We start from the raw sequence: 27,415 nt of genomic DNA, 5'->3' as shown, positions 1-27,415 counted from the left end.
ATCTGATCCTATACAATGTTACCGTTCTCAGTAAGAGAAACAAAATAAGCTGGTAGATATGATACCTTTTAATGGCCAACAAAAAGAAATTATGTTCCTATTCTGTACGGCTGTAGCTCAAGGGATCGCCCTTTTAAGAATACTAGACTATGTTGCTCCTTTAAGAGAGGACCTACTTCTTTGCACAGGCGTAGTGAGTGGCTATGGCCTGGCCGGGATATTGGTGTCCTGATTTGTCTGCACAGCTCTTACACCTGGAGTGTTCTGTAACCCCCGGACTGACAGGTAGGGGGAGCTCTAGTGACGTCACACTGCACCCACCACCTGCCCAATTTATTGTATATATTATAGTGTGTATATATCAGTACTGTACTATGTATACATTGTGTGTATATCAGTACTATGCTTTGTATCGGTGCTGTGCATACACTGTATATATAGTATTTGAGCTGTGTATACTCGGTATATATCAGTACTGTACTATGTATACATTGTGTGTATATCAGTACTATACTTTGTATCGGTGTTGTGCATACACTGTATATATAGTATCTGAGCTGTGTGTACACGGTATATATCAGTGATATACTGTGTACATTGTGTATAAATCAGTGCTGTGCTTATACTGCATATACAGTTTATATTAGTTCAGTACTGCGTATATATTAGTGCTGTACTGTATATATACTCTTTGTCGAAATAAATCCAGTGCCTAGAAGGAAGTTGTCATTTTGCTGCAAAACCCGGCATGCTGTTACATCTCAAGCAGATATGCAAATGATTAGAGTTGTGGAGTTCTTACATGAATGGTCTTGTCACCGGAGGCCCTAAAAGTGGTCGTCCCCCCCCCCCCCCTTGGCCTATAAAAGACTCTTGGAGGCTCCTTGTGTGTAGTGACCTCTTCTTCCGCTTGTGTAGAGCTTATTGACCACTAGACGCCTCTACGATGCAGAGAAGAGGTTTCCCCCCGTTACAATAGTCTGAGAGGGGGCACATTATTGGGATGTGAGAAGCTGGATGGTCGTATCAATGAATTGCCACCACCGTGCCGTTCTGACCAGACTGTTAGGAGGTGTTGGAACCAGTGGATGCATGAGGGCACACAAGGCGACCGGGCTCAGGATACCTTCGACAGACCACCAGTAGAGAGGATCGTCTGATCGTCCAACAAGGACGAGCAACTCCAACTGTTCGTTGTCCACCATCCAGAGACAAGTGGCACCATTGCAGCATCCAAAGAGCGGGTTCACAGCCGATGAGATGGCGGGGTAGATACGGGCCTTGTCACGGTGATGCTACCTTCTCCTTTCCTGAGGGTAGCTTGTAACCTGTCCAAGATACTGCTAGGGAAGATCACAGGGAAAATGTAACCAGAAGCTACTTGCAATCTTCTTGTCATTCGTGACGCCACCAGTCTGTCCTCTATGGTAAATCTCAGTGAAGTAAGTAACTTAGTCCACACACAGGGATACTTTCTGGACAAACCGTTAAAGGTCGGTAATGTCCGTTTACTGTAACTTCAGCAAAGGTTCAACATATACCAGTAGATTGGCACAAATTACACTTCTAGAAGGTGGTGTGACTACATCCATCCTGACCCCACACATAACACACAGCTCTACTACATGCATGCTGACCCCACACATTATACACACAGCTTTGCTACATCCATCCTGACCCCACACATCATACACACAGCTTTGCTACATCCATCCTGACCCCACACATCATACACACAGCTTTGCTACATCCATCCTGACCCCACACATCAAACACACAGCACATTACACACACAACTCTACTACATCCATCCTGATGCCAGACATTACACACACAGCTCTAATACATGCATCCTGACCCCACACATTACACACACAGCACATTACACATACAGCTCTACTACATCCATCCTGATTCACACATATCACACACACACACACACACACACACAGCTGTGGTACATCCATGCTGATTTCCAGACATCACCAGCTCAGCAGACTCCTGGATACAGTGATCAGCCCATGGTTATGTGATTCCTGACTCCACTAATGCGCCACACAGCTCTGCCACATGGTACAACAATTATGATCCTCACACATCACACACACAGCTCTACTACATCCATCCTAATTCCCACACATTACACACAGCTCTACTACATGCCTGCTGACCCCACACATTACACACACAGCTCTACTACATGCCTGCTGACCCCTCACATTATACACACAGCTTTGCTACATCCATCCTGACCCCACACATCAGACACACAGCACATTACACACACAACTCTACTACATCCATCCTGACGCCAGACATTACACACACAGCTCTACTACATCCATTCTGATTCACACATTTCATACATATCACACATATCACACACACACACACAGCTATGGTACATCCATGCTGATTTCCAGACATCACCAGCTCAGCAGACTCCTGGATACAGTGATCAGCCCATGGTTATGTGATTCCTGACTCCACCAACACAGGTGATCACATGATGCTGGCATCATCACAGGTCTTGGTGACTGCTGTCGGCTTATCTAGTATACAGCACTTTCTACCAAACTGCACAATGGTTCCTCCCACAGCAGTGACGTCTCCGCAGGTCTTTCAGTCCACCAGATCTCTTTTACCAAACTGCCCAATGCCCCTCCCCCAGCAGTGACGTTACTGCAGGTCCTTCAGCCCCCCTGGATGTCTGTGGTGGTGGCAGGTCGGTGTCTTCTGTCAGGACCGCTGAGTTGTGTCTGAGATAATAACGGCTTAGTTGTATTCTCATTTTGTTATTTTTGTCCTTCCCTTCCAAGAGCCCTAACTGTGTTGTTCTTTTGTCGGTCGGTCAGGCTCTGTCTTTTATATACGCTGCAGGACCTGCGATGATGTCACTAGGAGGCGGGACAATGACATCACCAGGGGTGGCGCATGAGAAGCACACACAAACATACATATTCACGGACAAGTGGCCGTTAGTGATTAGTGATGTACTGTGTATATATTGTGTACATAGAAGTGCAGTGTGTACATATATAGGACAAACCTTAGTGTCTGGCACTACTGGCCCACCTAAGGCCTCCTGCCCACGGCCGTGACGGACCCTGCCAGCGGAATATTGCAGCGGAGTCCGACACAGTGCGCCACAAAGACCCCAAACTCACCTCTCCGGATCCGCTGCAAGAGTCATGTCCGGCGCGCATGCGCAGTGCAGCGCATGATGCGTAAGCAGTGGTCGGTGACGCATAATTGCGCAATACTTCCGCTGTGCTCACAGTGGAAGTATCGCGTGACGGATGGCTACCATTGACTATAATGGAAGCCGGCTGCACGTTTTTCTGGCAAATAAAACTCACAGGGGGCTAGCTGTTCTGTTCATGACAATAACTCAGACCCCATTTACACTGACAGATGATCGCTCAAAAGTCGCTCAAACAGTCTGAGTGACAGTTTTGAGCAAACATCTTTGCATAGTCTACAGTAGCTAAGTAGCTACTAAAGAGCTATGCAGGTGGAGCGGTACACCACAGCCATCACTCGGCGAACAATACAGCTGTTCTGCATAAGCAAACAGCTGTATTCTCTGTGATTACAGCTTGTGTCCCTCTGTGAACTACCGAGCTGAAAGAATCTTATCAGCGCTGCCGACTGTGATAATCAGCCTGCACCGCTGATAAAAGTTCATTACTCAATTCAAGAAAACTAGAACCACCCCCACAACCTCAAGCTGGTGCAAATCACTTGCAGGCGGTATAGCTTTAAAGGTTAAAATCCGCAGCACAAATAGGTATTCTGTGGCTTTAGAATCCACAGGGTTTTTCCAATATGCTTCAGATTCTGCGGAAATCACATATAGTACAGAGAAAAGGGGCGTTCCTACAAAGTACATTTAGGTATTGTTTTCTTTACCACATAGTAACATGCAGCTGTCATTAAATCCTAGATCCGCATACAGAGGGTAAAACTTTCATTTCTGCTCTGTTGGGTTGGCCTGCAGTTGTCCGAATCTCCCCCACTGGAAGACCCCGACTCTGGACCAACCTTCTGTCCTGGGCACTGCAGGTAAATTCTCTCTCACTCTGGCCATGTTCACACTGGGCAGATTTGCTATCCCGTAAATCTGAAACATTTCCATGGGCAAAAAAACACTTTTAAATCCATGGCTACTGTTGCCTAGGTAAAGGTAAAGTCCCCTGGTGCAAGCACAGAGTTATGACTGACTCCTAGGGTGACATCACATCATCACCATCATGCAGGGGTGGTTTGCCATTGCCTTCCTCTGTCATATTTTACCCCTACAAGCTGGATACTCATTTTACTGACGTTGGAAGGCTGAGTCGACCTTGAGCCGGCTACCTGAACCATGCGAGAGATTGAACCCACAACCTTCAGGTCGTGAGCGAGAGCTTAGGACTGCATTCCTGCTGCCTTAACACTCTGTGCCACACCGGGCATACATTTGATGCCTATTTTACTGCAAATCATCGGAGCTGAAGATCGGCTGTGGCAATCCGCTCTCCAGATCCGCAGCTACTGTTGTGGATTCGCTGTGGATTGCAAAAATCAGCACATTCTCTGCACCACATCAACTGTTAAAATTGACATGTTGTGGATATAAATTCTGCCCCACAGTTCAATTTCTTCACTGATTCAGGAAAAAAACACCTGGGCACTTATACGCTCGCCGCTATGGAGTGTATTAGCGCATGAACCAGGGTTTTTTGGAGGGACTAGTGTGTGCCAGTTTGAAAAAAAAAGTGCCCTATCTTTTCTAGCATGCGAGAATCCTGATCAATGGTTTTGTTTCTCTTACAATATTGAAATATTCAGCAGTACTCACAACCAATCCCAAATCTGGGGGGAGGGGGGGGGGGGGGGATTTTTAAAACTTTATGATAGATGCACAGCCATCCAAGAAGTTGTGAACCTTCAACTTCAAAGTCCATAGGAGTATACCAAAGTGTGGCAGCATAAACAGGTGCAGAATAGCTTCTTAATACAAAGAGCTTTTATTATTCCATAGTCAGAAGTGTAGACAACGTTTCGACCAAAATGGTCTTTCTCAAGCCGCTATCTGACAGAATAATATGGTAAATCCATGTTCCGGACTTAAAATCTCTTAAAATCTCTTAAAATCTCATCCACACGGCTCGTACTGTAAATGCTGCAGATTTTCTGCAGGAAAATTCTGCTCCTGAGGTTCTGCAGCATCTGTGGCCTGTGTGAACGCACCCTAGCTGCTTTGATGCCGATTTTGGTGCAGATTTCACCCCTTCAGTTTTGAATGCAATCGAAAGGGTAAAATCTGCTGCAGATTTGCACTAAAATCCTCAGCCAATCAACTATGTGTGAACGCATGCTAATGCTGGGTTCCCACGGGACAGTTTCACCGCTTCGCCGCATGCTTTTCTATTGCAGACGGCTCTCCCATAGAGAGGAGCGAGGCCGCAACGGGAAAAAAAAAAGAAATGACATGCTGCGTACTGGGTATCCGTGCCGCAGCGCCGGCTTTGCCACGATGGATTGTCCGTCCCGTGTGGACGAGATTTTTGACAAATCTCGTCCACGTGACTGGCTAATCCCAGTATTAGCAGCCGCAGGCAGATTTGCTGCAGCGAGATTCTGCAGGGAAATTCTGCAGCAAATCCGCCCTGTGTAAACTCCGCCTAAGAGAGCATTCATACAGTGTTTTTGTACGCACTGTCGGATTCTGATTGGGTGTTGCGTCACAGGTGCAGAGATTGGCATGGATGGAACGCACAAACTGAAACTTTCACTGTTAAATGGACACCATTTCGGTGTTCCTTTGACAAGTATTCATTTAGCTTATTCATTATGTATACTGGGACCTTACCAGCAGAACAGAGAGCGCAGCTCTGGGGTATAATACAGGATGTAACTCAGGCTCAGTACAGGATAAGTAATGTATGTACACAGTGACTCCACCAGCAGAACAGTGAGTGCAGCTCTGGGGTATAATACAAGATATAACTCAGGATCAGTACAGGATAAGTAATGTAATGTACACAGCGACTCCACCAGCAGAATAGTGAGTGCAGCCCTGGAGTATAATACAGGATGTAACTCAGGATCAATACGAGATAAGTAATGTAATGTATGTACACAGTGACTTCACCAGCAGAATAGTGAGTGCAGCTCTGGGGTATAATACAGGATGTAACTCAGGATCAGTACAGGATAAGTAATGTAATGTATGTACACAGTGACTCCACCAGCAGAATAGTGAGTGCAGCTTTGGAGTATAATACAAGATGTAACTCAGGATCAGTACAGGATAAGTAATGTTATGTACACAGCGACTCCACCAGCAGAATAGTGAGTGCAGCTCTGGAGTATAATACAGGATGTAACTCAGGAGCAGTACAGGACTAATAATGTAATGTATGTACACAGTGACTCCACTAGCAGAATAGTGAGTGCAGCTCTGAAGTATAATACAGGATGTAACTCAGGAGCAGTACAGGACTAATAATGTAATGTATGTACACAGCGACTCCACCAGCAGAATAGTGAGTGCAGCTCTGGAGTATAATACAGCATGTAACTCAGGATCAGTACAGGATAAGTAATGTATGTACACAGTGACTCCAGCAGCAGAATAGTGAGTGCAGCTCTGGAGTATAATACAGGCTATAACTGAGGATCAGTACAGGATAAGTAATGTTCTGTATGTACACAGTGACTCCACCAGCAGAATAGTGAGTGCAGCTCTGGAGTATAATACAGGATGTAACTCAGGATCAGTACAGGATAAGTGATGTATGTACATAGTGACTCCACCAGCAGAATAGTGAGTGCAGCTCTGGAGTATAATACAGGATGTAACTCAGAATAAGTACAAGATAAGTAATGTAATGTATGTACACAGTGACTCCACCAGCAGAATAGTGAGTACAGCTCTGGAGTATAATACAGGATGTAACTCAGGATCAGTACAGGATAAGTATTGTAATGTATGTACACAGTGACTCCACCAGCAGAACAGTGAGTACAGCTTTGGAGTATAATACAGGATGTCCCTCAGGATCAGTACAGGATAAGTAATGTAATGTATGTACACAGTGACTCCACCAGCAGAATAGTGAGTGCAGCTCTGGAGTATAATACAAGATGTAACTCTGGATCAGTAGAGAATAAGTAATGTAATGCATGTACACAGCGACTCCACCAGCAGAATAGTAAGTGTAGCAGCTCTGGAGTATAATAAAGGATGTAACTCAGGATCAGTACAGGACTAATAATGTAATGTATGTACACAGTGACTCCAGCAGCAGAATAGTGAGTGCAGCTCTGGAGTATAATACAAGATGTAACTCTGGATCAGTAGAGAATACGTAATGTAATGTATGTACACAGTGACTCCACTAGCAGAATAGTGAGTGCAGCTCTGGGGTATAATACAAGCTTTAAACCAATTTAACTTTTAAATTAGATTAATTCTATATATTATCTGTAAAATAGCTAATCTATACTGAAATCTTTATTATTCCATGTTTGTAGATGCCGACTTCATGAGTCGGACAGCAGTGACTACCCATGATCCTCTACGCCTGCATTGTGAGGCTGCAGGATGGTCTCCCACTCTCGGCTTCCACAGATTTCCACCCGAACAAGCAAGTCCTGGAGTGCAAAAAATGGCTAAGAAGGTTATGTGTGAACCTGTGTCAGCAGCCAGCCAGGGGCACTGCCAGGGTGTGCGACCTGAGCATACAGTGAGTCCAGTGCCCCCAGACCATCTGTAATATCATTGTTTTCTGTGATCTAGCTTTAGGGTCCAGGGTCCATTTTCCCCCCAGACACACAGATGGTTGTCTAGACTAAATACATTGCAACAAGCTGTCAGCTTTGATGAGTATTAGGCTGGGTTCACAGTGCGCGGATTTGCTGTGGAAATTTCGTCCGGAATTTCGCCACGGCAAATCCACCTGCAGCCGCTAATCTTGGGATTGGACAGCCACATGGACGAGATTTCTCAGAAATCTCGTCCACACGGGATGGCGAATCCACCGTGGCAAAGCCGGCAGAAGCCAATGCTGCGGCGCGGATTTGCTGGCCGCAGCATGTTCAATTTGTTTTTTTCTTCCGCTGCTCCCCTATGGGAGCGCCGGCCGCAGCGGAAAAGCGTGCGGCCAGGCCGCTTCAAAGCCTGCAGCTTTTTGAAGCAGCGGTTTCCCGGTGGAAATCTCGCATTTTTTCGCTGCGGCCAAACTACGAGATTTCCACCCGGAATCTGCCCAGTGATAACCCAGCCTTAGGCTTGTACAGGTGTTCTGCCTCTAAATGGAAGCAAAAAGGTTTCCATTCACTGAAATAAGCAGATATTTAGGAAAGGCGAGAAACAGCTATAAAAATTGTTTCAGAATTGTTCATTCTACAAATAAAGTAAGATTTCAGGTAAACCTCTTACCCCGTGTAATGCCCAATGCTGCACCTGAGCAGGCAGAGCATGGCAGGGATTCTGTGGTGGTGTTTGAAAGCCTGCCATGCTGAGCCGCCCTCAGGCTCTGTACCTGGCAGAACATAGTGCACACATTTTGCCTAAAGTGTTCTTTTAATCCATGTATAATGAACACTTCTGCAACTTTCTCGTGAACTTTGCATATAAAACTCCTTAAACAGGTTTTTCAGGCAGCGCCAGCTGTAATAGGCCAAATTAACCCCCTCTCCGAAATATACCCGGAGTTAAAAGGGCCTAGGCTAGATTGTACCCTGGGTATATTATGGCCTAGGACAAACTATACCCGGGGGTGTAAAATAGCCTAGGCCAGAATATACCCCTCTAACGGGCATCGGGCAAACGATGCCCGACACTCGTCCCTGCATACACTTGCTCTCGTGCTGTTGCATGGCAGCTAGTATCGCTGGCTCGCTCACAGGGTGGCCAGCAGGGGAATGGGGCGGCTGGAGGACATTTCTCTCCTTGCGCTCCCCAGCCTCTCTCCATTAACTTAACACAGCGGCTGTTCACTACTGAACGGCTGCTATTTACACTGAATGATTAGCGTTCAGAATTTTATGCAGCTGGACGATGAGCTGAACGCTGAGCGGTCAGTACTGGATGACCGCTATGTTAAGTGAATAGAGAGGGGCGGGGAGCGCGAGGAGAGAAATCTCCTCCAGCCTCCCCGCTGTGAGCTAGCGATACTAGCTCCTGTGCAGGTGCACGAGAGCAAGTACGTGTGGGGATAAGTAAGGGCATCGTTTGCCCGACACTCGTCCGGTCTAAATGGGCCTCTAGAAGACTCCCCAGAACACTTAATTCACAATAAGCGCAGCTTCAGGGTGAAGTCACACGAACGTATATTGGCTCGGTTTTCACGCCGAGCCGATATACGTTGTCCTCGTGTGCAGGGTGTGGGGGGGGGGGGAGGATGGAAGAGCCAAGTGCAGGAACTGAGCTCCCGCCCCCCTCTCTGCCTCCTCTCTGCCCCTCTGCACTATTTGCAATGGGGAAAGGTGGGACGGGGCCGGGGCTAATTCTCGGCACTTAGCCCCGCCCCGCCTCTTCCCATTACAAATAGTGCAGAGGGGCGGAGAGGAGGCGGAGAGGGGGCCGGGGGCTCAATTCCTGCTCCTGGCTCTTCCATCCTCCCCCCTCTGCACACGAGGACAATGTATATCGGCTCGGCGTAAAAACCGAGCCAATATACGTTCGTGTGACTTCACCCTCAGACGGACATATCTGCATGCGTTTTTTGCACATGCAAGATATGTGCACAATACAGGATAATACATTGATGTCGATTTGCGAGCATTTTGGTCGTGAGCAAAAAAATAAGTCCTGCTCTATCTTTCTGCGTATTTGCATAAATGCATGCGCAATGTAATATGCTGCGCAAAACTGCAGTGAGAAGAACATATCATTAGGCTAAATAGCCTTTTAAGTCTGGGCAGAGGAGTGTCGCACGCGCATATGAACCGGCCCTACGTGTACAAAAAAGTACCTTACTATGCACTGATACGCACATAAATCAACCTCAGTCACTGCCCAAATACGTTGCGCTGAGGCGGTTGTGTTTGCGCATACGCTCATCTGAAGCCACACTGAGAACTAATCTAAGGGCCATATTACACAGGCCAATAAATCGTTCAAACTCCCTCATCCAGTGGAAATCGGAACGACTATCGCTCAATGTAAATGTGCGCCCCAACTGGACGACCAATGAGAAATCGGTCATCGTTCAGTTTGTGCATGCTGAAAACTGAATGATGCATCAGCCCATGTGAACAGGCAGTCATTCACTTATGAGCCACTGCCTGTTTACTGTGGTTGAAGGCGGCGGGCTGAAACGATTTCCTGCCGCTCCGCCTCCATTCACTAGCGATGCTTGTTCCTGTGTAAAGCACCAGAGCGATCTTTTGGGTATCTGCGCGCAACAAGTAGTCCCATGTAAAAGGGCCTTTAAAGGGATTGTCCGACCGGTGAGCAGGCAGGGTCCTCCTTCCCTCTTTACCAGTTTGTAACTCATATAGTTCATGTTTATAATTATGTAATAGATTTAATTTATGGCGCTTTAATAATGATGTAGTTCACATGCGCGCGCAACACCACCTCTCCGTGAATTAAAGGGCTATTTAGCTTAATGAGGTCCAGATGTGTTCTTTTTTCCTGCGGTTTTGCGCAGTGTTTCACGCATCCTCTTGTGTATTTGCGCACATCCTATAGACATCTATGGGGCATTTGGTGTGCAAATGTGCACAAAAATAGAACATGCTGCGTTTTCTTTGTGCACGCAAAACACGCTCATGAGAACAAACTCACTGAAGTCAAATGGGCTCTATTCTCCGTGTATTGTGCGTGCAGATTTTGTGCCTGCAAATACACGCACAAACACACAAGTATAACCTGCCTTCATAAGTTATGGCAGGAACAAACAATATTCTTAACTCAACACTACTGTTATCATGGGGGTATAATCCGGCCTGAGGGGGTATAAATTGGCCTAGGCCGTAACATTCCCGGGGGTGTAATCTAGCCTAGGCCCTCTTTATATTCCGGACTCGGTGTATACTTTGGCCTGTTACATCGGGATACACCAGGGTTGGAACGGAAGCCACTGCTCCAACCTCGGTGTAGTGGCCAGCGCTCGTAAGTGCAGGCGCAGCTTCCAGTGATGCAGCTGCAATTATGTAATCCGGTCACTACACAGGGGTTGGAGTAGTGGCTTCCGCTCCAACCCCGGTGTATCCCAATACTTACAGCCGGCGCAGCCTGGAAAGTCCCTTTAACATTTATAAGAGTAAATTGGATTGTGTTGCTATACCAGAAACTGCATCTACAAAATGTATAGCTGTGTCTGGTGTGTGCTGTGGTCTCTTCAAACAGCTGATCGTGGGGGCTTTGAGTGGCGGACCCCCACTGATCAAATATGGGTGATCTATTCTAGGTCATCAATATTGGTGACGTGAAAAACAACTTTAATCAATAAATTATATGTACTTCAACTCATCCTGCCACAAAACAAGCCCCCATACAGCGGCATCTTAAATCATCTGTGTATTGCAACAGAAAAAAAATTATACAGTACCGAAAATGACCACTAGTGGGCTCAGGGAAGGTCTATATTAACCTTTACTGGCTAATCAAGAGGCGCCTGAAAAAAGTTGTTGTAGGAGAAGGGAGGGGGTAGTCTCTTAGCAGAAAAGAACCATTTACATGTAAAAATTCATTCAAACGAACAAAAATGCGCGATAATCGTTACGTCTAAATACAAGGCCATTGTGCGCTTTTTGTTTACTTTTCATTTGTCGCCCAGTTTCAACCAGCATAAAAATCAGAGCTGGTTCTCTCACTTCTTGCTGCGTTTAAACGCTCCCTGCTTAGTGTTTCACCTAGAATGTGAAGCACTGAGCGAGAAGTCAACCAGAAGTGAGCGATGAATGCGAACAACTAGCGGTGACGACAGCCGCTCCTGCAAATCGTTTAATGCCCCATTTACACGGGACGACTGTCACCTGGTTTAGAACTCCTGGGATTCTGCCACCCAGTCTGTGAGAGAAGAGACGCCCTCCGTACTGCAGCGAGTATTAGTAATGGACTTTGGTTTTGATGATGTGAAATATGATGGCACTAGGCCCCTGAGTTAGGGCCAGGTGTAGTTAGAGTCCAGATGGACACTTGTTTATTAGTGTACCAGTTTACTGTCAAGTTGGAAGTGTAAACCCCTACTGTGATATATTAAAACTTGCAAGCACCAGCTATAAAGAACATTCATAAGGCTTTGGTGTTCCTGCCTCCCCAGTGCTAGTAAAGGCAAGTTCTCAAAATATGATGTAGTTTCCCCTCAAAAGGGGGCATCACATAACACTATGGGGATGTGTAGCATCATGGGGCACCAAGGAGCTCAGGAACATCAAAGGCTTCCAACCGCTTGAGAGTTCCAGAACAGGGAATCCAAGGAGTGAAATCAGAAGGGCAGTATAAGAATATCCTATTAGGGAATTGCCACGCAGGCACTTGCCTAATACATTCTAGGTCCAAGGCGATGTGTTTGTATATGTAATATAATATATGTCCCTCTCCTTTCTGCTCGCTCACATGTTTGCTGTCTCCCCAGCTTCTGCTCAGCAGGTGACATTTCCTCTCTGACTATCTGCTCCAGCAGCTACCAGTCAACCACAGCATTCTCCTTCCTAGAGGAGCTCAACTGGGAGTTCTCCTCCTTGTACAATAGCACCGCCATAGCCCTGGCATCCAGACCGTATGCCTTCCTGGAGTTTGGTAAGTCAAGAATGATTGATGCTCTTGTACTTATAATCTGGCAAGTCTGTGCAGAAAAATCCTTTAATCTGCCACCAATGAATTCCAATATCAGATTATAAAGTATTCCGGATTATCAGATCAGCATTGATAAGTAGAAAAAAACCCACGAAAGTGAAGGTTTCAATGCACCTTTGATAACTATATTTTTACCAAAGGGTCTCCACACCACAGGTATCGCCTTCAGGCACGGAGAGGCCAAACAGCCAGTTGTTCAATTCACAGGGTGGCAGTAAGTCCCATCTAGAGGAAAAGTCCTTGGTATTAGGCACCTTGGCAACTTTTGGGCCATGCAGGCAGCTATATGGCCATCTGCTGACCATAAAGAAAAGTTATGGAGTTCAGTGGAAGCTCAAACTTCTCCAAGCAGGGGGCAACATTTGCAAGTTCTGTTATCAGCGCTATTGGCAATAATGCTCTTATGCATCCTGTATATTTTGACTGATGAATATTAGGGAATCGCATGGTTGGCGAGGGGTTAAAAAACATCTATTCCCTCAGTTTCAGGTTATATTACAGAGCAGATTCAGAAAATAAAATTGTCTTTATTTGCTCTCCCAGCGCTGCAGACGGAGGCTGGTATTCTGCAGATGAGGGTCCCAGGTACTGGAAATTCCTTGATTAGCTCCGGCTTGTGAATGGAGCAGTTTTAGTAAATCAACCCTTTCCAATCCACTGTCTGACGTCTGAAGACATTCTGATTGAAGGCTGTACAGCTCCGATGTCGGAAGACGTCCGTCCGGGTATTCTTACTGTATATTACTAGCCGCTCTGCTGTCAAGGGCCTCTCCAGCATGTCACATACCGCAGTACTGGCTCTAGCCAGCAGACGGCGCCATTGTATAATGGCAGAAAAAGAAAGCCCCCTAGGAAACCCTGAATCCAAAATTGGATTGCAAAGGGTTAAGTTTATTAGATATTTATTAAAAATGCAATCCTTGTGCAAATGAAGATTCACCAAAGTTTAGACTTTCAATGCACTGGGAGATTGTATTACACGGTGTCCTCACCAGAGGGTGCTGTATCCAAATATTACAATATAGGGTACATTGGGGTGCCTTTCATAGTCATGATGTACAGCTAAAGTAGTGAAGTGCCATGTTAGCCAGAAATCAGTGTGGCGTTAAATAGCTAACATGGTACTACGCTACTTCTGCTGTACATCACAATATAGGAGATTCTAGATAAAACCCAAGGAGTCCCTCCTCATAAAGCTTTACTTAGAACATCAGAGAGATTCTGAAAACTGATATGTAAAGCGCCTCATGCTGCCCATTTATTTAGGGCAGCATTTCCCAACTTCGGTCCTCAAGGCACCCCAACAGGTCGTGTTTTCAGGATTTCCTCAGTATTGCACAGGTGATATAATTCTTGTGAATGCCTCAGACCTCGCCACAGGTGTTCTTACTAGAGGAGATCCTAAAAACATGACCTGTTGGGGTGCCTTGAAGACTGGAGCTGGGAAACACTGATTTAGGGCATGCTCCGAATACAATTTCCATTACCCATAATGCACGCCTTTCTTTGCAGCCTAAGGCTGGATTTATACGAACGTATATCGGCTCGGTTTTCACGCCGAGCCGATATACGTTGTCTCTCTCTGCAGGGGGGGGGGGGGGGGGATGGAAGAGCCAGAAGCAGGAACTGAGCTCCCGCCCCCTCTCTGCCTCCTCTCTGCCTCTCTGCACTATTTGCAATGGGGAGAGGTGGGACGGGGCGGGGCTAATTCTCAGAATTTAGCCCCACCTCGTCCCGCCTCCTTTCATTGCAAATAGTGCAGAGAGGGGGCGGGAGCTCAGTTCCTGCTCCTGGCTCTTCCATCCTCCCCCCCCCCCCCCCGCAGATGAGGACACCGTATATCGGCTCGGCATGAAAACCGAGCCGATATACGTTCCTGTGAATCCAGCCTAAAATCAAGAGATGTCTGACCAATCCCCCTACAAATATACAGACCCTAAGAAATTCACACCCAGACTACCCCCCAAATTCAGACCCCAAACAAGGCCACTAAATATATTCCTGACCCTTTAAGCTAGTATAGACCCCAGACCAGAGACCTTAAATAAATACGAACCCCAAACCAAAGCCCTAAATAAGCCCAGACCTCAGACCAGTTGCCCTAAGGTCAGACCAGATGACAGGTGAGTATTTATAGAGGATGTAGCTCATGGGAGAAACCACTTGTCTACATTTTCTCATTTTTCCCCCTTTTGCCTGTCTATTGCAGATAGCGTCATACAACGCGTGAAACACAACTTTAATTATGGTGCCAGCCCACCAATCCACCTGAATCCCAGCGCCACACCTGTCGCTGTCAGGCTCGAGGAGGTAGCAGAGGCCAACGGCATTGCAAATGGGCACATAGCAACACACGTGAGCCCAGGTAGGAAGGACATAGCGGGCCGATCCAGTTTTATGTAAATAAATAATACTTTGTTTCAGCTTCTTACTGAATTTGAGCTTGCTGTCAGTGAATGGATGCATCTTGTTTAGAGGCTGAAAACTTCTGCATACCTAATACTTCTCACAGCTGAGGGTTTGTTATTACTACACACTTGAGTCACATTATTTATATATATATATATATATATATAATATAACCCCCCCTTGTCGTCAGCAGCGTCCATGAATGAAGTGACGTGTCGTGGGCTGGTTTGGGCATATAAGGTATGGGAGAGGCCATCTGCTCACATATCACTTATTGTGGTTATGGGTAAAAAGGGCAATTTATTAGAGATGCAAGAAAGGGTGATTATTGGCTTTTGGGCCGAGGGTGGCGGTATTTCTCCAACAGCGCAGTTTGTGAACTGCTGTGGCGAAAGTGTATAGTGAGCGGACAAATAGCACCTATGGGAATATCTGACACGGAGCACCACGTGCCACTGGTGTGAGAGGTGAAGGTCGGCTATGAAGATGCACGAGGGACGACCGATACGCTACAATGGAGCAGCTCACCATGAAAGTAAACCAGGGGGCCACCAGACGTGTCTAAAACAGTTCAGCCAACTGTGTATGGGGCTCCGAAGCAGACGGATGGTCACTGCATCTGCGCTAACAACGGTACATTGGAAGAAAAGGCTTTGATTTGCACGGCAGTATCGGAATTGGACCACCGCTGATTGGTAAAGGGTTGTCTTCTCCGATCAGTGCTGTTTTCTGCTTCATCGAACGGATGGATGTTGGCGTGTCAGGTGAGAAACATCAGAGAACAAACACCCTGCAACCGTTGCTGGAAGAACACAAGCTGGTGGCTGCTTTATGGTCTGGGCAATGGTTTGTATCATTCTCTGGACTGGTCATCCATGTGGAAGACACTTTGAGCCGATTATGAATCCATCCTTACAGATCATGTACACCCATACATACTGATTGTCCTCCCTGGTGCAAATGGAATCTTACAGTAAGGCAATGTGGCATGTCACACAGCTAGAAATGTCCGGCAATGGTTGGAAGAGCATGATCAAGACTTCCAAGTACTTCCCTGACCCTAATTCCCCAGACTTCAACCCAATTGAGCATCTGTGGGTCCACCTCGATTATCATGTTCGCTCTATGGATCCTCTTCCATGAACCTCCAGCAACTGTTGGATGCAGTCACCATGGCTCTTCATACCCGAGACCACCTACCAGCACCTTCCTGAGTCACCCCCGACCCGTCTAGCTGATGTCCCTGCGGCACACGGCGGTTACTCTGGATATCAGCTGTTGGTCGTGATAATGTGACTCGACTCTACATGTCTGGTATAGACAATCCTCTGGGCGCTAAACGCATCAGCAGCACTATTCTCTCCGCTGCGTTTGGTGGCACTCTTTCATGCAGGTCGACATCAGGCAATGCTTCGGGCTCAAATACCCTTTTATCGAGTATATAAGGAAACTTGAAATATTAGGGGTTATAGGTAACAGAATTTGTCCCAGATATGGCTGACATCGAAAAGTAAAAAAAACTGTCAAAAAAAGTCCTGTGACATGGTATGAAAACGGGGACCTCAGTCGCCAACTACTGTCTACATTTCTCTAGTAAATATAATCTTTGGGACCAGACTGGATTTGGTGTAACACACTCTGAGCCGTGTTAGCATTGCATGGTTTATGGGATTTATCAAGAATGCTTCCATTTGCTGTCAACAGGCAAAAATTGTCAATATGGTGAGAAAAGCAGAAAAAGAGTTAGGCGAAAATGTATATAATTCGCATAGCGTTCAGAATAAGTTTTATAAATCCATGTGCACTGAGCTCCCTCTAGTGGTGGCCAGGAGCAGACATCTGTATGGTGCAGTAATTATCTTTCTAAGTGATAATTGTAGCATTTACCTAATCTCCATTTTACTTCTTCCCAGCAGCCAATCACAAAATGAGCCCAGTGAGCGCGCTAGGAATCCTGTCGCTGACTCTGAACATCATGTGTGGCGCTCTGAGCCTCATCCGAGGGGTCCACCTGGCTGAGAACTCATTCCAGGTAAACGGGGTCTTATGCTAGGTAACAGTGACATGTCTCATGCTTCTGGTATTGGGGAATATGAAAGAGACCCAAACGTTACATTGAGACTCCATAAGGATATAACCAGTGTGGCCTGGAGAAATGTGCATCTCGTGGGTCTCTTCCATGCAGCTTCTGACTCCCCTAGTGAGTTCTGGATTATTTGCGACTGTTCCAGGTTCCTGTCACTAACCTAGAACACATCTTCCCTGATAAATGACATTAAGCCTGGCTTAGAGACAACGATTATCGCTCAAAAGATGTCTTTTGAGCGACTGTTGAGCGATAATCGTTGTGTGATCACTTTTGCGCTCCAAGCGGGGTATACAGAAGACAAGTGGGGCCGCTTGTCTTCTGCATCCAGCTGTTCTCTGCTGAGAGTGCTTAGCTGGTATACAGCTGAGCGCTCTGAGAGGGGTATGCAGAAGACAAGCGGAGCCGCTTGTCTTCTGCATCCAGCTGTTCTCTGCTCGGAGCGACCGGCTGTTATACATCTGAGTGCTCCGAGCAGGGTATGCAGAACACAGCTTGACCGCTGTGTTCTTTATACCCCGGCTGTTCACAGTTGTTATATAGCTGTGCGCTCCGTGTTGAGTATGAAGAACACAGCTGGAATGCTGTGTTCTTCATACCCCGTCTGTGTTCAGGGAGCGGGATACAGCTGAAACAATAGTATCATCTGTATCCCACTGTGAACTCCTGATAAGGCTGATTGTTGTCTTTCAGCATACTGAAAGACAACGATCAGCGATGGCTTAATGAAAACTGCACGATGTCAGTGCAGTTAGACACAACGATTACCACTCCAAAGACGGCTTTTGAGCGAATTTTGAGCGATAATCATAGTGTCTAAATGGGCCTTTAGTCATAGATTGCTGATGTCTGATGGATTTCATGAGTATTGATTTCTGTTCATGTTAAGAACCAGCATTTAGACATTAGATATTGTAGTTTCTATCATCTTGTGCCTCCTAAACAGATTCTGTAACTATCCATACGCTATACCGTGATGCTATACCTAGAGGGAGCCTCTCCAGTATTTAAAGGGTTTTCCAGGCAAATACTATTGATGACCAATCAGTTTACCGGCTGGGGTCTCAAGTGGTGGATCTCAGCCAGTCAACCGATTGGGCACCTGTCAGCGCCACAGTACACAGGGGTCGGAGCAGAATCAGTTGGCTCTAACCCCTGTGTAGTGGCCAGCAGTCGTAATTGCAGGCACAGCTGTCATTAAAATTAATGAGACTCCAGCCTGCAATTACAAGCACCGGCCAATACACAGGGGTCAGAACTAACTGCTTCTGCTCTGACCCCTGTGTATTGGAGCACTGACAATGGGATCGCAGTCAGCTGATCGGCCAGGGTCCAGAGTGGTGGACTCCAGACGATCAACTAATGCTGACCTATCCTGAGGATTAATCATCAATATCATTTCCCTGGAAAAGACTTTTAAGAATGTGCTCCGTACTTAAGAAGTGACATAATCAGACTGTGATGTCACCATTCATTTGCCCTCACAGTTGGAAATATTATACTCCATATGACTAACCTACTCAGCTGCTCTGGAGCCTAGCTGGACAATGGGGCCCGCCACAACATAATGACTCCCATAACTCAGAATTACCAGCGGATAGGCACACTGGTTATTTTCTAGAGAGCCATGAGGGAGGTGATCGATGAGGATGAGTAATTGGAGAATGAGGGCTCATGCCATGTTCTTGCACGGGACCATTTGCATCGGCCTCTCATTGGCCTTCTCTACTTAGCTTTGGGCTGTTTGCTGTATTGTAGCAGGATATTACCCAGCACCGTAGCAGCGGTATGGTCGGAGAACGCAGGAGCTGGTGTCACCAACATGATGACACTGGCAATACCCAATGGCTGCCACCATGTATCTCCGGCGTAGAGTCTGCAAAGGTTTATAGTTATGTGTCATAGAGATCATTCAGACGTACTTATAGCACTTGAGGGGTGTAGACAGACTTACTGAATTCCAACCTATATGGGGTCCTGAACTAATGTACCTCTGAGAAGGGTCAATGGAAGAATCTTTACAATGAAAGAATCACATGATCCCCTTTGACCAATCAGTGGAGAGGTTGTTTTGTCATCTTCCCCACCCAGCGGCTGTTGATCACACCCAATCACTTAGTGCAATTATTGATGCGTCTGCTGATATAAAGCAATCTGTCTCCGTAAGAGATTAGCAGTAATGGAGTCATAGGATGCTTTCTTCTTCTCTTTCAAGGACGGATATGAAAATGCAGGAAGAGTTCTGGCTTTTCTCACAGCTTTTTCTGCAAGCATCTTACAGGTGAGAAGAAAATGACATTTACTAGATGTTACAGGTGGCCATACACATTAAATGCAAGTTGGTGGAACCCACTGATTTTTGGTGGGATCAGAGGACTATCTAATGTACTATCACAATAGTGCCCCCCAATGGCAGATGTTAGGTTAAATAAGGATTGGGCATACTGGATTTCATGAAAATATGCCAAGTATGCATGTATATGGGGGTCAGGAGGTATGGCTGCACACCAAATGAAGGGGACATAGCACTAATCAGGACTGTAAGTCCTTCATTCTCTCTACCTGTAAGGTTCCCAGAGGTCAGAGCCTCACTGATCATGAAGTGGTGGCAGCCTAGCAATATGCCAGCCCTGGGCAAGAAGAGATTACCCCTTTTTAAGATGGTGGAAAATATACTACTTTCTGTCAATTAATGGCATCTGGTACAGACCTACCTAATACTTTTCACAGCCTCTCTCCTTTCCTGATAGTTTGTTACAATGTATCGATGCATTTCACATATATGGAGACCATAGTATTTATCTTACAAAGGTTTATCTGAACTAGATACAATTGTAACAAACCCTCAGTGGTGAGAAGGGTAAGGTCAGGCCAGGTTTTCTGCTTCTGGATGGAAACAATAATGTTGTTCCCACTCAATGACAGCAAAGTGGATATCTAGAAAGTGGCAAGGAATTGATGGAACACAAAGTCTGTTATACAATGATTAACCCTTTCCAATCCACTGTCTGACCTCTGAAGACAATATATGATTTAAGGCTGTACAGCTCCGATGTTGGAAGACGTTCGTCGGGGTTCTCTTACTGTATATTGCCAGCCTCTCTGCTGTCGAAGCCTATCCAACATGTCACCTCATGCAGTACTGGCTTTAGCCAGCATATAGCGCCATTGTATAACAGCAGAAAAAGAGTAAGCCCCCTAGGAAAACCAGCATACGAATTGTATTGGAAAGGGTTAAGGCCCCCTGTCTACGGGTGTGATTCCGGCGAATAATGCCGTCTGAAGCTTTCCATAGCGTTGCTACGGAAAGCGCCGGCCCCCTGTCCATGAGCAGAGAATCATTGCGATTCTCCGCTTGCGGCCGGCAAATCGCAGCATGCTGCTAATTGCTGCGATTCTCCGCGGTCAGCCAATCTGTCAGATAAGCTGACAGCGGAAATCCGTCTGCCGACTCCTGCTCCCGGGCGGCGGCTCCCGTGGTGGAGATTCGCCGTGGGATACTGCAACGCCCATGGACAGGGGTCCTAAAGGAGTATTTTGGGCAAAAAACTATTGATGACCTTTCCATAGAATAGGTAATCCCTGGGGACCCGCTGCACAGGATTTCCAGCGATCGCCTGGTCAGTGCACAGGGCCAAAAATCCATCATAGGGACTGAAAGTGACCTAGTTGGCTTTACTCTCATTGAAATTAATGGGAGCTGAAGCAGCTATTGCACTTCTGTCCTGACATCAGGGACAGATACGGAGGTGTAATAGCTGATTCAGCTCCCATTAATTTGATTGTGAGTGAAGTCAGCTAGGGTACTTCCAGTCAAGTCGACTATGACACAAGATTAGCCCTCTGGACTGGCAGTTGGGCCAGGCGATCAGGTGATTGCGGGGTATCCTGTGAGGCTGGTCCCTAGCGATTAACTATTTGATGACCTCTCTGCATCAAAATCTGTGGGCACATGTGCAGATTTTAATACAGAATTGAAAATACATCAAAATACACAGATAAAATGAAAAAAGGGGGTTTGGTACTCCCATGTGATCATGTGTTATAGTAGATACGTCTTTAGATTTGTTCCATTATGCCTGAGGAAGGACCAGGACAGGTCTGAAAGCTCGTTATAACATCATGTATTGTTAGCCATTAAGAGGTATCATACCTACAAGATTACTTGGTTTCTCTCACTGGGAACAATCACAGTCCACAGATCTTCGTGTGGTTTTAGAGCAGACTTCCATAAGGGCAGATTAAGCTGCATCTTGTGGTGCGTATTGCACAAATATTCCACTACTCTGACAGCACCCTTGATCTCCATTTGATTAATGGAAGCCTATGGTTCCATCACAGGGTTCTACGTAATTCCCTCTTCTAGAGATTCAGACGCAACCCCAGGACAGAACCTGGGACATACACCAAAGAGCAGTGTGAATGCGCCTCTTAGTTATCTGTCGCCTGAATGCTCGTTCAGCTGACAGCTATCTCGTCCAACACCCCCTGTCACATGCAGGCTGGGTTCGGTGGAGTGCACATGTGTTTTGGATGTAGAAAGAAGAGCAGCTGCTAGACTCCTCTGACGGCAGCTTATCTCCCCCAGAACAAAAAGGACAAGTATGTTGAAATCTAAAGGCCCATTTAGACACAACGATTCTCACTCAGAAGTCGCTCAAAAGCCATATTTTGAGTGCTAATCATTGTGTCTAAACGCACGGCCATCGTGCACGTTTCATGCACTTTTCGCTGATCACTGACTTTTAGCTTGCTTAATACTATTGTTTCAGCTGGTATCCCACACGGAGAACAAATCACAGGTATGCAGAAGACAAGCGGTTCAACTTCTCTTTTGCGCTTGGAGCGCTCTGCTGTATACCATCTGAGCGCTCCGAGAAGACAAAATCTGTATGCAGAAGACAAGCGCTCTCGCTTGTCTACTGCATATCCTGCTCGGAGCGCACAGCTGGTATACAGCTGAGGGCTTCGAGAAGAAAACATCTGTATGCAGAAGACAAGCGGCTCCGCTTGTCTTCTGCATACCACGCTCGGAGCGCTCAGCTGTATACCTGCTGAGTGCTCCAAGAAGAGAACAGCTGTATACAGAAGATTGTGGTCCCGCTTGTCTTCTGTATAGAGCGTGAGCTTCATTTACACACTAATAAGCTGTTAAGTAGCTAATTAGCTACTTAACAGCTTATGCAAAGTGAACGCTCAAAACTGTCACTCAAACTGCCGTTTGAGCGAATTTTAAGCGATCATCTTGCCGTGTAAATGCACATAACAATTATCACTCAAAAGATGGAAGATGAGCAACTTTTGAGTGAGAATCGTTGTGTCTAAATCAGGGGTCCCCAACTTCAGTCCTCAGAGACCACCAGCAAGTCATGTTTTCAGGATATCCTATGGTAAGAACACCTGTGGTAATGTCTGAGGCACCGACAATAATTACATCACCTGTGCAACACTGAGGAAATCCTGAAAACATGGCAGTCCCCGAGGATTGGAGTTGGGGAACACTGGTCTAAATGGGCCTTCACATGCCTGACCTTTCTTTTCCCCTACACTTGCCATCAAGAGGAAAGTCCAGACAGCCCCACACAGATTGGATGACCAGTCAGTCCCACTGAAATGGCTGTGTGCAGGTAGTATGCAACTAATGTGTATGGCCAGATTAAAGGAGTTCTACCAAGATTATAAGTTGACTTGTTGATCATTGGGACTCTCGCCACTAAGACCCTCACTGATCTTGAGAATAGTGGCCCTGTGTATCCCATCCTCTTCACTGCGGAGTTACTACAGCCCTCATAGTGAGGATACTGAATGGAGTGCTGACCATGCAAGCATACTAACACTCCCTTCACTTTCAATGGGACTGTAGAGATAGCTGAGTGGCAAGTACTCCGGTATTTCCATCAGCCCCATTTAAATAAGTGATGCACTGACTGTGCATGTTCGGCCAGCGCTCCATTCATACAGACGTCACTGTGGGTAGGAGAAGTGATGGGCAGAGGGGGTACACAGGACCCAGCGGAGGTCTCCGTGATGAGACCCGCAGCAATCGGCATAGGGGATAACTTGTGGAGGTTTCCACACTTCCTGTCAATACAGTCATATTGAAATGGCTGATAACAGTGAGCATAAACATGACTTTCAGCAGCACAGCGAGTGGAGATATGATGCATGTTAGAACGAACGTCCCTTTAATACAATGTCACAATGTGATCTTTTCTTATTCCAGTGTTACCTGTATCTTTTCTACTGTCCGGCCCGGAAACTAAAGTCCTGGGGACTGCTGGTAGTGATCGGCCTGTGTAACGTGTATTTGTACGGACTGCGCAACCTGTGGCAGATAAGCTTCCATGTCTTCGTGGCGTTCCTGTCTGCGGTGCAGATCGTGACTCGGAGACCTGCGGACAGGCGCAGTGACTGTGGGGTGTAACGATGAGCCCCGATCGGACTCTTATTTATAATGAAGATTATTTAAGTATTTTGTATAAATGAAAGTACAAGAAAACCTTCCAGTCACTTAGTGCACTCAGACATTCTAAATAGGACCACTAGGGGGCGCTGTCCTGTGTTTCCACTGAAGGTCATTATTCTGTGTTTTATCTTATGATCATCGGGGGGCAGTATTCCTCTTTATAGTATTTCATGCCTCTATGTATTGTGTCGTGAGTCACTCTATAGTCTTAAGCTGGCCATAGATTTTTGTAGGCAGATCTCACTGGCATCGGCTGACAATGTAAGGTCTGTGGGTGGTCCAACTATTCCTGAAAAACTGCATAATGAATTAAGGCAAACCATTTATGCATTATATGGTCACCATGAGGCTGACACCAGCGAGTAATTAGTAGACATCCAAAAAGGAACATCACTTCATAGTATACAGCACAACAACCTTTGAAAGTATATTGTCAGCTGCTGCCACCCACCTGTTGGGGCACTGGGTATCGCTGGTACTGGGATCACCCATCAAGTGAACCAGAGAGTAAACTGGAAGCTCGGATCTCTGAAGGCCCTACTGAAAAGGAGTCAAAGCCAGGCTGGATGTGCGGACATACAAGTCCTTTCCGGACTGGACGGCATTCACAGTCCGGCTGTTAGTATTCACCATCATTCATGAACCTGAACCGGTAAGCTGAGTTCCCATAAAGTACTGCAGTTTGTTCTGTGGGATTACGAAGATCCATAGTTACCATTCATATTAGGTATTTTCTGCCAAAGGAGCATCAAAGCCCGGTAGGGGTAAAATGCCCAGATCAATCTAATCCCCGTCCAGATAAATTTACCAGTGGCCAGATAGGCTAGTCAGTTCAGTTGTCTTCCCCATAGCTACCTATGGCTGCGAGACCTGGATAATCAAGAAGACGAAAGAAAGATTGACACCTTTCAGTTCTGCTGTTGGAAAAGATTGTTGGGTATCCCGTGGACATCGAGAATCACCAACTAAAGAAGTCCAACTAAACTATCTTACCTTAAAGGCCCTTTTAGACACAACGAGAATCACTTAAAAATCGCTCAAAACTGTCTTTTGAACGAATCTTGTTCTGTCTAAATGCAGGGACATACTGATCACTGAATTCTAGCTTTCTAGAATTGAGCAATCAGCTGTTATCAGCGGAACAGGCTGTTATCAGCTGGCTGCGCTGATAAGATTCTCTGTGCCTGTGTCCTGCTGTGAATTCACAGCGGGGACACTGGCAGTAAGAGTGGAAAAGAATACAGCTGTTTGCTTATGCAAAACAGCTGTATTGTTGTATTAGTGGACGGGACTGTGTCCCGCTCTGCCTGCATAGCTCTATAGTAGCTAATTAGCTACAATAAAGTATGCAAAGATGATCGCTTAAAACTGTCACTCAAACTATCGCTTGAGTGAGTTTTGAGTGTTTATCTTTAGGTGTAAATGGGGTCTTAGTGATAGCAAGATACTCAGACTGGGAAAGGTCAATGGAGGTAGGAGGACAGGCCGCCCAAGAACTTGTTGGCTTGTATACACATGCTGATTCGTCATATGCTTTTTAAGCCTTCACAAACTGAATGACGAATGAATCATTCGTCGTTCAGTCGGTGCATGTCTTTTAAATTGCTTTTACACTGAACGACAATTGTTCAGATTTTCACTAGGGATGAGCGAACGTGTCCGTTACGGACACATCCGCACCCGGACACCGGCTTTGCCGAACACTGCAGTGTTCGCGCGTAAGTGTCCGGGTGCCGCCGGGGGGCGGGGAGATGCGCGGCGGCGCGGGCGGCAGTAGCGGGGAACAGGGGGGAGCCCTCTCTCTCTCCCTCTCCCCCCCACTCCCCGCCGCACCCCCCCGCGCTGCCACGGCGGCCCCCGAACTTTTTCGCCCGAACACTGAAGTGTTCGCAAAGTTCGGTGTTCGGGCGAAAAAGGGGCGGAGCCGAACGTGTTCGCTCATCTCTAATTTTCACAGATCACGGTAATCTGCATGATTTCTCGGCTCGTGTAAAACGGCCCTTTGAAGTGACACATAGCCTGGGTCGGGCTATAGCAATACGGACCACGGACTGTGATTTGGGTGCTATGAGAGCCCTTTTAACCTAACCTTGCTATATGATATGTGCCATCAGCGTGATGGAGAGTCATACAGGCAGCATATAATATGACAGGGCTTGGAAGCAGGGTTCCTCTCTTCTGCAGGATAACTGCAGCCAGCCTGTGCTATGTATAGCGCCTCCTCATGGCCATGACTATCACTTCTGCTCCAGAGTGAGGTAATCTCTAGCATGTCTACACTGGCTAATAGGGGAAGGCAGTGAGTAGAGGATCCGCTACCAGACCCAGTGCCATTGCTACTTCCATATTAAGCTATATTCTGCTCTGCTGACATCTAGTGGGTAATATAAATACTGCAATATTTCAGCATTTTATATTTTTTAATTATTTCTAAATAAACCACAAATATACCATTTTTAAATAATTTTCTCAAAATGTTTTTTAAAACCTCTCTCATTTTCTAAATATACTGTCCCTTTGATTAAGAATCACAAGATGCTGTGTAATTTTCCAGGTCAATGTGTATAAGAAAAACTTGCAGAAATGTTGGATTAGCAGCAGAGGGTCTCTTGTGCCCCCAGATCTTAACCCTTAAATTGCTGTGGGAGTCATTTATGACTTCTTCAGCAGTTCAAAAGCAATGGAATTAAAAAAAATCACAGCTGTTCCTTCACCCGGAGAGAGATAACACATACCGCATGCTGTGTTCTCTGTGTTCTCCATGGGCTGTGGGAGATTATATTGTATTCTGCCGACAGCCCATGCGAGAGCAAAGGAGCTGTGTGCAGAGGTCAGACCACATGCTGTGCTCTCCAAACAGCTCCCGGAGGCCCCTTTACATGCAAATTAAGATAATAAAGTGTTAATGGACATTAGTGTCCATTAGCACTTTATGCAAAATGGTCGCTAAAACTGTCAATCTTTCAATCATTTGAAAGATTCTTTCTGTGTAAATCGGCTTGAGTCCCAGTATTTAATGTGGGAGTCTTTCCCCTGTCATGTAAACAAAGGGGTGCTTCTAGATGGTGTTATAATCAGGACCCACAGCTCTCTACATGTATATGCACAGCTGTGTACCCTGACTCAGTATATCCGAAATCTGCATTCTTGATTTAAGGGATGGTTTATTTTTCTTTTCACAACTAAGGTCGTATTTCCACGGATGCTATTCGCACATGAGTTTTGTACGTGTCTGAGAAGGGCAGAACGCGTGCCGAAAAATAACCCCTTCATTTGGATGGGTTCTTTCGCACAAGTTATTTTTCACTCGGACCAATGGCATGTCGTATTTCTGCGTGAGTTTTGTACAAGAGTAGCACATGTAGTGTGTGGCATTTCGCACATCACGCAGTACACGGACGGAGTATATGTGTGCTGTGCCATGCGAGTCACGCCAAAGAATCTCGGCCATGCGTATACGGCCTAAAGCTGAACAGGTTGTTTGTGAGCAGTGCATTGTGGGAACGCTATAATTTTATGGTTTCTGGTCCTTTAGGCTCATGTTGTGCCTATTATACCCCCCATGTCCGCTATGTCCCACTTTTTTATAATAACGCATTTATTTCCTCTGTGATGAAATGACGATTTTATACATGCAATAAATGAATTTTAC

The 27,415-nt window shown here is 46.2% G+C and overlaps 1 protein-coding gene across 2 annotated transcripts; it reads left to right on the top strand.

Moving 5' to 3' along the window:
* Positions 1-27,415, top strand: SEC22C (SEC22 homolog C, vesicle trafficking protein). Of its 2 annotated transcripts, none has more exons than XM_066584489.1 (8): positions 1-285; positions 3,947-4,065; positions 7,525-7,736; positions 12,582-12,745; positions 15,012-15,167; positions 17,125-17,243; positions 19,513-19,578; positions 23,521-27,415. In XM_066584489.1, exons 3-8 carry the CDS (start codon positions 7,561-7,563, stop codon positions 23,719-23,721), a joined length of 882 nt encoding a protein of 293 aa, XP_066440586.1. In that variant the 5' UTR covers positions 1-285; positions 3,947-4,065; positions 7,525-7,560; the 3' UTR covers positions 23,722-27,415. The 2 variants fall into 2 exon arrangements, with proteins under 2 accessions (XP_066440586.1, XP_066440587.1); XM_066584490.1 differs by having other exon boundaries at positions 2-285; positions 17,128-17,243.

This window comes from Eleutherodactylus coqui, chromosome 12 (genome assembly GCF_035609145.1).
Source record: "Eleutherodactylus coqui strain aEleCoq1 chromosome 12, aEleCoq1.hap1, whole genome shotgun sequence".
NCBI classification, from domain to species: domain Eukaryota; kingdom Metazoa; phylum Chordata; class Amphibia; order Anura; family Eleutherodactylidae; genus Eleutherodactylus; species Eleutherodactylus coqui.
This window is presented reverse-complemented; position numbering and strand designations above follow the sequence as displayed.